Source organism: Plutella xylostella, chromosome 19, assembly GCF_932276165.1.
Source record: "Plutella xylostella chromosome 19, ilPluXylo3.1, whole genome shotgun sequence".
Taxonomy (NCBI): domain Eukaryota; kingdom Metazoa; phylum Arthropoda; class Insecta; order Lepidoptera; family Plutellidae; genus Plutella; species Plutella xylostella.
In genome coordinates, this window is record NC_063999.1 from 2,758,734 (window position 1) to 2,772,881 (window position 14,148).

General features: G+C 43.3%; 1 protein-coding gene across 1 annotated transcript; it reads right to left on the bottom strand.

Moving 5' to 3' along the window:
• Nucleotides 1–1,082: 1,082 nt before the first annotated feature.
• LOC105391993 (DNA replication licensing factor MCM4) lies at nt 1,083–13,932 on the bottom strand. Its single transcript, XM_048627634.1, has 18 exons — nt 13,687–13,932; nt 13,227–13,322; nt 12,870–13,033; nt 10,827–10,991; nt 10,464–10,562; nt 9,949–10,081; nt 9,171–9,413; nt 8,637–8,735; nt 7,848–7,977; nt 7,251–7,445; nt 6,505–6,681; nt 5,986–6,073; nt 5,313–5,473; nt 4,892–5,015; nt 3,300–3,406; nt 2,682–2,816; nt 2,108–2,318; nt 1,083–1,234 (listed from the first exon to the last, which is right to left on the bottom strand). Exons 1-18 carry the CDS (start codon nt 13,817–13,819, stop codon nt 1,139–1,141), a joined length of 2,556 nt encoding a protein of 851 aa, XP_048483591.1. The 5' UTR covers nt 13,820–13,932; the 3' UTR covers nt 1,083–1,138.
• Between the last annotated feature and the right edge of the window lie 216 nt (nt 13,933–14,148).

Here is a 14,148-nt window from a genome sequence, read left to right on the forward strand (position 1 = left end):
ATAAGCTTATGTCATAGTGCTGGCTGCATGGCACATTTATCTATGTAGATAAACGTCAATATATTGGGAATATCGTTAAACACGGTGATGCGATTAATAAGATAAAACGAGTTTATCTACGTTGGTAAAGATACCGTGCAACCGTTTGAGGGTCTACCAATTTTAAATCCAAAAAAATAAAAATATATTTTGTTCTGTAACTTTAACTGAACATTAATTACACATTGGTAGATCTGTATTAGTTTTAATTTAAGATTTCTTATAGCTGTTTATAATCGAAATAATTGTGAGCCAAGCTGACTTCTCCCTTTGAACTGTACAAATGATCACTTGTTACTGTAATAAAACCTTCGTTCACCGCACAACTCTGTATTAAACTTGACTTAAGTTTTTTTTATGTACAAAAGGAGTCTATTATTTTGTTGCAATGTAGTTATATCCAATGGTTTTCAATACACGGATTGAATTTAAGTAAGTATATTGTAAATAAATGACATGAAATAAACCATAAGTTATTGAAATGTATCTGAAAATGACAATTTATTTGGATCCTCATTCCTCCCCAAAGCGATTGAAAAGTAAAAAAAAAACAGTTCTAAAAAGTATTCAATTTATTACTAATCAATAGAAAAATAAATGAATTAACAGCAGAATCTTAAACCTAAAATAGTATTGTACTTAATCATCACATTCTTACAATAATAAACAATGAGATTAACATGATCAGGTGGATTGATAATAAACGGCGGATCAACATAATATCAAAAACATTAACCTACATAATCCTTATATAACATAACATAACTCATAAGGCTCAAATCAATTTAAGTCGTATCAAACGAAACTCATTCACAATATTAAACTTTGAACTTTTTGGGGAAATTCTATGTAAAACTGGTAATTATCCAACTCGATAGCATATAGCAAAAATGTTACGTATGCACAGTGTGAACCGAACTGAACTATGTAGAGAGGGGAAACAATTATTGCCTGCGTAGCTCGCTCGCAAGCTGACAGTGTACCACTACGTATATTGTGATCATAAACACACATTTAACGTTTTTTAGCAACATCCTGTAGACAAGTTCCTCAGAACAGTCGCACGTTAAGGTTTAGCAACACCCTGTAGATGGCTTCCTCAGCACAGTCGCACGTGCGTGTGGCTCACCACCACCACCTTGCCCTCGTCCTGCAGGTCACGTAGTGCTTCGTCCATCTGCTCTCTGGTCACCGTCTGCAACAGAAAGAAATAATATTTTACGATAAGCTTTCATCATTATTTTCATTTAGGGCCACTTGCACCGACATATTAAATCTCGATTTAGTGTCAAATTTTATATGGACTGACGTTTCTTAAATCGAGATTTGACACTAAAACTAGATTTAATATGTTTCTGCAAGTGGCCCCAAATCTATTCATCCGCCGACAATTTCGTAGTTGCAAAGATATTGGACAAACGTAACTATTGAATGTGACAGCCGATTTTGATGAAAGAAAGATTGAAATGCTCTCCATTACATTACCTTTCCAACAAAGCAACACGCATTTAATTCGGTCCATCAGTTTCGGAGCTACAGCGCTCCAAAATACCGCAAATTTTTCTTCCTTTGACATAAAATAATAAACTATGACATCAGCCAATAATTTCGCCACAGTAATGGTGTGCGGCTTTTTATAAGGCTTCACGAGCTCCTTCAGTGCGGCCACCGATTCGGAGCTACAGCGCTCCAAAAATACCGCAATTTTTTCTTTTTCATAAAATACTCACAATCTGACTGCTAGCATTGACATCAGCCAGCAATTTCGCCACAGTAATGGTATGCGGCTTGGTGTAAGGCTTCACCAGCTCCTTCAGTGCAGCCACTAGGTCCGCGCGCCGCCGCCGCCCCGCCGCGCCCACGCCGGTCGTCAGGATGCCGACGTCTATACAGTAACTTACCGACAGCCGTGATAACTCAGCGCGTATCTTTTGAACGGGTGAACTGATTTTGATGAAAAATTTATTGAAAGACTCTTCATTACATTACCTTTCCAACACCATTCGTGTAGATCGGTTCTTCGGTTTCAGAGCTACATGGCCCCAAAAAAACCTTTTTTTATACTCACAATCTGACTGCTAGCGTTGACATCAGCCAGCAATTTCGCCACAGTGATGGTATGCGGCTTGGTGTAAGGCTTCACGAGCTCCTTCAGTGCAGCCACCAGGTCCGCGCGCCGCCGCCGCCCCGCCGCGCCCACGCCCGTCGTCAGGATGCCGACGTCGATGCGCCCTGAGGCCGGGTCTGTGGCCGACTGCTTGAGGGCTTCGCGGTGCAGTCTGGGGAGTTAATGATAATTTATTTAAAGTTTATTTGGATAAACATTAGCACACTTATTCTTGGTATCCTATGACTGGCAAGGGCAGACATAGCTTTAATTCCTTGTCTGTCGACAGCAGCCAGCTTCACATCAGACCAAGTTGTTACACACACATACTATACATGGTGTTGCAAAGGGGGTATACTAAGCCGAAACCTACATGTATATCTAAGCCCGAAAATGATATCAGAATTTCAAAATTCGCTAAAAAAATAATCATTTTTCATAACTTTGATGACTTTCGAAATTTTGATGGTCCCGTGGTTTTTTTACTTTGTTTTTGTGTGGAGGTTAAAAGGGGTATAAGAGGGGTTCAACTGACCTGGCGGCTTCATCCACATCCGACAGTTCCACCACGGGCGACAGCCGCATCCTCGCGTGCGCCTCGGCCAGACGGATAAGCGACTCCAGTTGGCGCGGGTAAGCGGAGATCTGGCCGCGCCCGCTGCCCACGCGTCTGTGGGGAGATGGTGGGGTTAGTTGTGGAATTTAATTGTATACAAGCATAGAATAACAAGTACAGTAGTACTAGGACTCGTTATTCTATGATACAAGTCATTGGTAATTGTAGGATGCGAAAATAAGTATGCATTAAATTAGTTAATACAAAACCAAATTTGTTATTCATAACAAAAGTTACTTATCGAACGCATATCGAACGTTTTATCTATTGAACTGTTTTGTCACTCTCTGGCAAAGAACAATAAGTTCAATAGGTAAAACATCCATATTTTTTTTAAGTATAGCAGCGATAGTCTTAAATGGACACTGCTCGGAGTGAAGTAAATTGAAATTTATAAACCCAGAGTAGGCGCTCTCCTAAACACGTTCAACGTGAATAAATGAATATGTCAGTCAATGTCACGTATGAAACTAGCCCCACTGCACGGGTCCGTTAGCGACATCGACAACCGACCCGTGCAGCAGACACTGTCATTACCTCATGTCGACGTAGGCGTCGATGAGGCGCTGCTGCGCGGCCTCGCTGAGGGTGGGTTGGACGTGCTCCTTGGCAAACGCGATGTAGTCGCGCATCAGACTCATGTCCTGGAAGAGAAGACGGGGTTTCACGTAAAGGAAACTATTAGGGTGGGTTGCACCATTTAACTTTAACTATTACAAACGTCAAATCCCTTGACGAGAGAGATCAATCTTCAAGAGATTTGACGTTTGTAATAGTTAAAGTTAAATGGTGCAACCCACCCTTAGTCTGTTTATTAATCTCAGATACTAATTGACAGATTCTGAATCGTTCTGTTGGCGGTACAATCGACTGTTGATGTACCGTTCAGAATCTGTCAATCTAGTATCTGAGATTAAAAAACAGACCATATGCATATTTATGTATAAGACGAGCCAATAAGGAAACGAATGAAGTGGAAGTAGGAAGGTGTATTAACATGACAGGCCTGCGAATAACACCATAACGACATTTCGAACCGTCTACAAAACAGTCATACAAAGAAAAAAATATGGACGATGAGCAGCTTAGCATCGTACTCGTCGCTGCCGCGCCGTGTAGAACAATGTATGCCATCTCCTCCCCGATGCCACCAAAATAGGGAGCATTACGGCATGACGCTTGAGGGGTTAACCCTAGTGACGTACCACCATATCCTCGTCATTGTGCGTGTCGCTCGGGTCCTTGTAGTACAGCGACACGAGGTGGCTCGCGAGCCGCCGGTCGAACACCTCGTCTTGCCAGACTATAAAGGGCGGTTTTAGTACCACATGTGACTGTAGTTACTCAAGCTCTTATATCTCAATAATAAGGGCAGTTTCGCAGCCTACTCGCTACTTCCACAGCTTCCCAACTGCCACCAAAATAGGGCGCATTACGGCGTGACGCTTGAGGGGTTTACTAGTGACGTACCACCATATCCTCATCATTATGCGTGTCGCTCGGGTCCTTGTAGTACAGCGACACGAGGTGGCTCGCGAGCCGCCGGTCAAACATCTCGTATTGGCTGACTATAATGGGGAATGTGCAGCTACCAGGCTTTCACACATCTCTTATGTCTAGGAGTCCAGGAGAAAACGGTGTTGCTTTAAGACCCCATGTAACTGCAGTTACTCAAGCCGACGCTCTTATGAGGAGGTGACAGGAGTTAGCATCCTACCCGTGAACCCGATGCCACCAAAATTTGGCGTATAGGCCTTAACCCTTCGAACGCTTTACGACATGACGGTTAAGGGATTAAACTAATTGACGTACCACCATGTCCTCGTCGTTGTGCGTGTCGCTCGGGTCCTTGTAGTACAGCGACACGAGGTGGCTCGCGAGCCGCCGGTCGAAGACCTCATCCTGCCAGACTATAATGGCCAATATACAGCTACCAGGCTATCACACATCTCTTATGTTTAGGAGTCCAGGAGAAAACGGTAACTGCAGTTACTCAAGCCGACAGAAGTAGCTTATCGTATTTGCCGCTGCCGCGCCGTGCAGAAAAACGTATGCCACAGCTTCCCAACTGCCACCAAAATAGGGCGCATTAAGGCGTGACGTTTCAGGAGTTAACCCTAGATACGTACCACCATGTCCTCATCATTGTGCGTGTCGCTCGGGTCCTTGTAGTACAGCGACACGAGGTGGCTCGCGAGCCGCCGGTCGAACACCTCGTCCTGGGGGTCTAGTACCAGGAATATCAGGTCGAATCTGGGAAAAAACATGTGTAATTTAGAAACGTTATAATATAATGTTAGGAATTATAGGTTTTTGCCGAAAATGGTCAGGGATAAAAGTGTGTTTTTATTTTTGGGAAGTTTAACACAACAACGGTATACATATACATACACTGAGGTCAAACTGTGAATCAACTTTTTCATGTAGTCGAATTTTGACGTTCGTTTGCATTGTGTATTGCCTAGTTTAGGTAGGCTCTCCGGCTAAATAAGATTGCGGTTTGAGTAACCGGATTTGCATGGCCAACTAAAGCAAATCTACCTTACTTACCTGGACATAAGAGTGTGTGGTAGCTGCACATTCTCCACTATGGTCTTGTTCTTGTTCCACTGAGACTCTGCCGGGTTAGCGGCGGCGAGTATGGACGTACGAGCGTTTAGTTGACAGATGATGCCTGCCTTCGCTATGGACAGCGTCTGTTGCTCCATTACCTGGGGTGTTGAAGGGGAAAGATTAGCAGGGTGATATGTTAGGAGGGTGGTAAAATGTGTAAAGATTCCAGGCCCCAAGTTACGGAGGCCTCCTTGTATTCTTGTTAGATAGTCTTACCTAATTATCCGTTATTTAAGTCTTATGGATGCATGAAAAAAATATTCATGATTAAAATGCTATAAAATCAATCCAGATGATAAATAGTTTATGTCAACTTCAACTCGCTTGAGTGCAAGTAACGACACACCTAGGGCAGTAGTTAACTCAACTATTGATCAAAAGTCAAGTCAAGATAAGGGAGGCTCAGGAGAAAATCATTACGCTGGAGTACAAGCAAGGAGCCTCCCCACGTGATGTATTAAAAATTAAGCGTGTTACGACTGTGGCGATTCTTGGCACTACATCCAGCAGTGTATTACGCTTTTTAACTTTCAAAAAGCTTTTTTGGCGTTGGAGGCTCCTATAACTAAGCCGTAAACTCTGATTGGCGGATACAAATGTAGATAGTAACCTCGTGCAGCACACTGCGCGTGGAGTCGTTCATCTTGTCGAACTCGTCGATGCAGCACACGCCATTATCAGCCAGGACTAGCGCGCCTCTGCAGAATTAAATAGGATGTTAGTGATGGATAATATACATCAACACTTGTCACATTTGCCATGATAGAATAGCAACTGGCTCTCTCTCATCAGGCAACAGACTACAGCTACCCTATTCACAGCACAAAAGTTCGCTCGTTTCGGTATTGTTACAATATAACTAAGATGTCGTAATTAAGTGTCATCTCTCGGTTTCTCGCCTTATTATTATCATTTTTGAGACATCGAGTGAACGAAACAGTTGACGCGATCAATGTAATGTATGCATATAAAAAAAAATATTAACTAGAAATTAGGAGTTAACCTACAGCTAATAAGAGTCACGTATACGCTGTAGCGTAAAATGTCAATGGCAATAAGGCCCTCACTCACAACAAAGGAGCCATTGCCGCAGGACAATACACTCTAACACAATAGCAATAACACTCACGTCTGCAACACCAGCTGCCTAGTATCCGGGTCCTTAGTCACGTACGCCGTCAAACCGACAGCGGAGGAGCCTCGGCCGGACGTGTACTGGGCTCGAGGGACCAACTCGTGCACGTAGCGAAGGAGTTGCGACTTGCTGGTGCCCGGGTCTCCGCAGAGGAGGATGTTGATTTCTGATCTGTGAAGTTTGTGGTATTTGAGTAAAATGTACACGGGGTATATGATAAAGTAGCTGTACTTGCGAGCTTCGCTTCGCCTTAAAAGGTTTTCCCGTGGAAATTCCTACCAAATTTTATTAAAATCGGTTCAGCCGTTTTGACTTGAAGAAGTAACAAACATATTTACAAACTTTCGCATTTATAATATTAGTAGAAAGTAGGGTATAATATTCCTATAGTCTACTACTGGTGGTGGTAGGTAGTCTATCTATGGGAAGACAATTTTAGCTAAATGTAAAGTAGAATTTGACATTCTCGACTGGAATGATAATTTTGGAAAGGTAACCAACAGACCCAGTGCTATGATGTATGCATGGATGCATGGAAGATGGAAGCCCAAGGACAGATATTTGTGTAGATTCTAGCCTACCCTGCTTCAGAATGGCCTGATATTGAGGCAAATTTTAAGCTAAAATTTGTATGGTGTATGTATTTCTCCCCTATTAATGAAGCGCTCAATAACTTATCAAACTTCGTAACTTCAATGAATCGGGGGTATAATATTTACTGGACGTATTACAAAAATTACCTGAAATGAGTCCGTCCAGCGGCATTAAAGTTCTTCTTAGTGCCTCCCAGCAGTTGCAAAAGCACTCCCTTCTTGATGTCCAAGTTCTCATAGATGGAGGGAGCGATGGCTCGAGCCAGTCGCTCGTACGAGTCGACTTGGGAGGCGAGCGTCTTGAACATCTCTACGCGTTCTGGCGGGAAACGGTGCTCTTTGCTGGAAGAATGGATAGAAATATGTTTATTTGGAAGTATGAGGGCACAGTTTAAATGTTAACCTTAGTTTTAACGTAGATATTTGTTCTTGGGTCCTGGTTGGGCTCGAAAAATAGCATTAGAGATCCAATATTATCGCGGCTGTCCACGATAATATTTTGGTCTAATATGACACGGTTTAAATAATGGGTAATCTACCAGTTACTCGGGAGTAAGCCGATTTTCTACCAAACCTGAAATCACCTTTTGGATGGCTTGCACCAAATGCCTGCAATCAAATCATTGCAATCTTGCTTTGACAGTATAATATCAGAGCAAGAGGTCATAGATTTAATTTTAATTAAATTTTTGGTGCAAGCCACCCTTAATATCATTACATATGGGGGTATATATAACTACTCACCCCTCCTCAGTCTCCAATAGTCGGTCGCTATGCACCTTCCTGTAGTGCAGCGCGTCAATATGCGTCTTGTGGAGCGCCTTGAGCGTGGCCCGACGCGGCTGCACCGTGGCCGGGGCCGCGCGGAACACTCCTGCAGGATATTAGATACAAAATTTTGGTTAAAATATATAAAAATAAAGAAATAATCTGTGGCATATACAGGGCCTTTACCATTCATGTAAAACATTCTGAGAGCAGTCGTGTGGCTGTGAGGCCTATAAATGTGTGTTTGCAATTCTAAATAACCGTTGAATGTGTTTTGTTTTAATTATTACATAGAAAGATTCTTTTGTCTTTTCATACTCAGTTTTTTCATACGCCCTGTCACCTCAATGATTATTAACGTCATTGCTAATATTTCATCACTGTGCCGGGAGTGGAACCCGGGACCTAGTAGAATATAGCGGTTACTGGACGCACCGGTGACGCTGACCCGCTCGCCCGCCGCCACGCACTCACTGTGCCGGGAGTGGAACCCGGGACCTAGTAGAATATAGCGGTTAATGAACGCACCGGTTAGACGACCGAATGGCGTAGTGGTTAGTGACCCTGACCCCTACTGAGCCGAAGGTCCCGGGTTCGATTCCCGGCTTGTTCTCGGGTCCTGGATGTGCCCGTAAAATGGCAATAGGCCCGCCGCCTATTACATTGGGACTAACATAACACTCTGGCGAGAAGTGGGTGCAGCAATGCACCTCTGCCTACCCCGCAAGGGAGTACAAGGCGTGAGTGTGTGTTGTGTGAACGCACCGGTGACGCTGACGCGCTCGCCCGCCGCCACGCACTCCACCAGCTCGCCGTGCGCCATCACGCTCACCGTGGCCGGCGTGCGGCCCGCCGGCATGTCGTCTGGAATAAAAGGGGAAGCTCATGTTAATTATGACAACCAATCACATCCCCAATGCTGGGGTACAGGTCTCCATGCGGGCGTAGAGCAGAACGGCTAGCACGGGACGCAATTAAGACGTGACAAAAGTTTTGTATTGCGCTCACTCACATCGCGCAGCCTCAAGAGCGCGCACGACGGAGAATTTTTGTCACGTCTTAAATGCAGCCCGTGCATCCAGGTTGGTGGGCCAGTGCGGGTTGGTGGACTCATATGAATAATAATTCAAGATTATTAATTCACAAAAAAATATTGGCCAGTTAGAGCGCTAGTTCAACTTCTGGCAATCAGCTGGCAAAGCGAAGGGTTAACTATGTATCTATGGTTTTTGCACCACTGTAACTGTAACATACGGAACTATAAAATCGCATCAAATCTCTCTATGATCTTATACTAACCTGGAGACTCTTGCAGTTTAACCAGCTGTTTGTCGCTAAAGTGCGACCTGTTATGCACCAACTGGAAGCAATGAGCTGTATTACAGTGCCCACAATGTGCCGGCTCGGGCACCCGTCCCCGCTCTAGCTCAGCCACGGCCGGGGCGCCGCAAACTGCGCACTTGAAGTAGGCCTCCCGCATCTCTGGCACGATGCCCGAGGTGCGGATCACCATGCCGCTTATGGTTACTAGCTGGTCTATGTCTGTGGAGGAGAAGGGGGGTTAAGAAGGTAACAACTAATAGTAAAATAAAATGGAATAATAGTTTCTATATATTAGTATCTATTTCTCATTTTGTCAAGTTTTTGTCTATGGTCGTTCACACACGCACCGCCTCACCGCGCGGATTGCAGATTTTAATTTCCGCACTCCGCGGCGGTGCGCGTTGAAGTGTGCAAATCGGCTTCAAGCTGCCTTTCAGCATAAGATTCAGATAAATGGTACCTTTTGGAGTACCTTCGAGCTAGACCCACAAAGAGGAGGAGGAAAGTCGCGTGTTGTGGCAATCCTTGGTCTCTATGTCCAGCAGTGGATGATTACGGGATGATGACGAGAGTGATGACTGTGATGAGGGACAACTACTAATTAAGGAAGCCAGATTTTATGGCTTGAATCGATCATATGGATCGTAATGGAACGTAACTCCGTGAATCGATTAAAAAATCGGTAGATCGTACTCTATCTACTAGAAGATCGATTCAGATCAGGCATCCCTATACTAAAAACGCTGGAACTAACCTTCAGGGTTGAGGTCGCGCATGTGCCGCGCGGGCGCGTTGAACGGGCGCACCTGGATCTGGTGCTCCAGCACGGCCGCCGGGTACTTCTCGAAGAACAACTCGTTCACCGCCGCGTCGAAGGCCGGCACCACCTGGGAGGGAATTTAGTTGTTGAATCAAATCAAATAATCATTTATTGACACCATTTAACACGGGTATACAAGAAATAAGTAAACAGTAGATAGGTAGTCGTGTAATACATTATATAATTAATATATAAGATAGGAGCAGTAAGAAGGTATCAAGGGTTCCAGGTGGTTAGACAGTGATGCAAAGGTTGTTTAAGAGAAGGTAAGTATACAAAGTGACGACTGACGAGCCATGTCAATATGTCAAAGCGGCACGTAAGTGTTAAATTCTTTTGAGGCTATCTAGGAAATATTATAGATACCACGCCTTAGGCTTTATCCCAACTCATGTCGAGCAGCTACGGACGTGATTTCCTTTTCGTACAGATATAAGATAATGACTCACCTCTTGAGGGTAAGACACGAGTTGTCGGTGCAGCTTGGCGTCGAAGATCCTCACGTGGTCGCAGTCCACGTCCAGAAACGGCTCTTCCAGTGTGTGAATCTGTTAACATAATTTGATTTCATTTAAGTTATTTTTGGAAATCAATTATACCACCGTTGCCGTTGCGCCACCTAGCGGCAGCACTAGCACACCACGATAAATATACGATTGTTTTATTTATTTTTTGCAAGTGTAAATACCTCAGAGTACCCATCCAAATACAAATGCCCGGAAGTGAAAAAAATAAGTAAGCTATTTAAAAAAAAAACTCATAACTAGGCCTCAGACTAGACTCTCAGTAGAACCTATAGTAGAACCACTCACCTCCTCCAACTTCTGTTCATACAGCGGCTCGTTAGTAACCGCATCGGGCTCCACAAACCGCTGGATGAACTTGACGAACTTGTCGCGCACCTCGGCCACGGCCACGTCGGTGCCCCACACCACCAGCTGCGGCTCGGCCGTGGGCTCCGGGGCCGGCTCGTCTGCCTGCAAGGAGGTGGTAGACTTGTTGGTGAAAAAGAAGTTTGCATGGTTGAGGTTATAAATAGGTATGGACTTTTTGGCGCAAAATTGAATCGGACGCCTGCAAGGAGGTCGGAATTAGATACTGCAGGGAGTGATATGGATACTTTTTAGTGAAAAAGAAGTTTGCATGGTTGAACTCAGAACACTCTTCTTTTGAGTATGAGGATGTTGCTCCTACAGAAATGTGTGAGTTCAGTAGATTTTGAACGGAGTTGAACCAAAATGTAGTTTTTCAGCTAGTGGAAAGGTAAAGTAGTTCTAGTAGACCTATTTATAGTCCTACAGTAGGACAACAAGTTTCGGTGCAACTTTTCATTCCTGAGCTCTATAAAGCATTGCTCTTTGCAATGATAGATGATGTGTTTTTGGACGTTTTTGGACCATCAACTTCTTTGATTGAACAACTTTGACATTTTATTGAACAAGAAATACACAAACCATACAAAACAAGAATAGATAGATACACAAAAACAAATATAAAAGGAAACATACTTTAAATTATAATGAATAGGCACAATTTGTCAATAAGATTTCTCGGGCAGGAGATGTTGAACATATTCCCTACCATTTGGAAATCATAATTTATACCGACAGTGAGCTATGGAGAGCCAAACCTCTTTAAAGTCTACATGCAAGTCTCCCTCCATTGCCAATACATGCAGCAATTCAAAACTTTCCAGCAAGACATCTTTATCAAGAAGACCCTCGTGCGAGAGTCGCACTTCAGTTGACATCTCTTGTCGCATTTGCCTCTCAACAATATTAGATGCAGCTGAGCTGGCATGTGGTCACCAGTTTTGTGAGCAGTGCCTGAATACATACTGGCAGAAGTGGCAGAAACCAGGATACATTGTGTGTCCCTTGTGCCGCACTTTTGTGTTTGATATTGACTTTGCTAAGGTAATTTCTTGTCTTTGCTGTTAATTCTACTAGTTTTACAAGAATTGATCTTAGAATAGAAGCCTTGAAAGCCAACATATAGTGGTTGGAAATAAAGGTAGGTAGGTGGACACTTAACACATAGAGTTTACTTCCTATTGGGTAAGCCCTCTTTTTTGAAGGGTACTATTCTATTCTATTCTGGTAGGGGGTGAAGTTCCAGTACGTGGCTCTCTCGAGTGGAACCTTTGTACATATCCCCTTGATTTCAGCTCAGCGAGCCTAGCTCCCGAGTAAACTGGAGTAGCAAGCCTGGGTGTTCCAATAGCTGAGATAGGCGCTCTATTGGTCCATCAATATGTAGATAATCTTGTTTTTGTAGTAGGTGGACAAGCTAACAGAATGTGTTCAACCATCTCATCTACTTCCTTACCATGTCCTACATAAGGGACTAGTTGAGTTACCTATGGTATATAAGAGTTTATTCACGCGTAGCATGTAAATTTATAGTTGTGTGATGGAATGAACGCTTTAGTTTGTCTTGTTTAGTTTGAAGGGTAAATCAATATATTTTTTTATGTTTCAGAAAGGCACTCGTCCATCTACAAAGGACTTTAGGTCTGTATTTGACCCTACACCAGAAGTACCAGAGAAAAAAGGATCTAATACACTTGTGTTATGTCTAAAGTTGTCCTTTTTCATACTGCCAATTTATTACTTAGCAACTTGGATTAATGATTTATACATTGTCAATAATGCTCAGAGTATAATTGTACCGACTGAGGCTTTGTAACACCTATTTCTTTATTTTAACATTATATAATTTATTGCGTCCATCATAAGTAATATAATTTATTTCACAAATCATATATAAAATCAACAAATAGTAAGACTTTTTACAGGGAAACTCCATACTCCAGTTTCTCTCTTTAACAGTAGGATAGAATAGTGATTCTTTACCCTCCGAGTAGGTGTAGGAGCAGGCACATTCCGGCCACTCTGCTGTCCGCGCAGGTCAGCTCTCTGCCGCGCCGGGGTCATGACACCCCGCATCAGCGAGCGCGGGGTGCTGAGAGAGCTGGGAGTACCGTAGTTCAGGGGAGAGCTCATGTCTATGTCTGTTCCTGTTATTGAAAATATAGGGAGTGAGCTTAAAATTAAATTTATATTTTAATTTTAAATGATTTCATAAAATATCACTGTGATCTCTGAAATATGAAATTATTTGTAGATTCTGCCATCATAACTATGCCTTTATTTCGTTTCATACAGCCTCAAAGTATATTAGCATGCAAAGTTACCAAGAAAGGCACTTACCAATGGGGCTAGAAACCAGTCCTCGAGCTGGTGAAGTAGTCGGCAGTTGGCCAGACGGAGTACGCGGCGAGCGCCGCGGGGTCCCCGGGGTGCCATCTGAGAGAAAAAATAGATAGTGTAAAATATACAGTAATCATAATTATTACAGTCAGCATTAATATCACAAAGCAGTGGTCACCTCAAACAGCCATCGGCTGTAATCAGCCAATAGCTGTTTGAGGTGACCACTCCTAACAGGAGCATCGTATTGGAGTGCACCACAAGGATATCACAATAGCAATCAAGATGTTGAGACCGCGTAGTTTGTTTGTGGCCTTGCACTAATACCTTACATAGGAACTCCATATTACATACAATCACTACTCGCAAAACATCGAGCCTCTTCCCGGAGTGGGTAATTGGGTACTACATACAAAGAGTATCGTCAACATTATAATATATTGTAAAGTATGAGTAGTACCATGGGTTGGAGTGCCGGTAGATCTTTGAGGAGTTTCAGGAACAACGAGTTGTTGTGAGGACCTTGTCCTACGAGACGGCGTCGGAGCATCTGACGACGCCCTAGACGATGGTCGTTTAGATGGTGTAGACATTGTTTCAGCACACTCACTTAAACTCTACACTTTATTCTTTAAAATACAAAAGAAAACACAACACACGGATTCGGATTTGTTGATTGACATTGGAGGTTATGTTTGGCGCGAAAACAAACGTCATATATGCCGTTGCCGTCCGCTGTCACAAATTTTATCTTAATCGCTTAATCGAAAGTACCTATAAAATCATAATCGAGAAGTATGTTCTTCACAATAGTCTATGGTTATTCACTGCAACTCATGCAACTATAGTGCCACAAACTTATCTGTTCCGGTGAGAGCGAACTAAATTGGTCCATACCTCATTACTTACTGTACTAATGAAT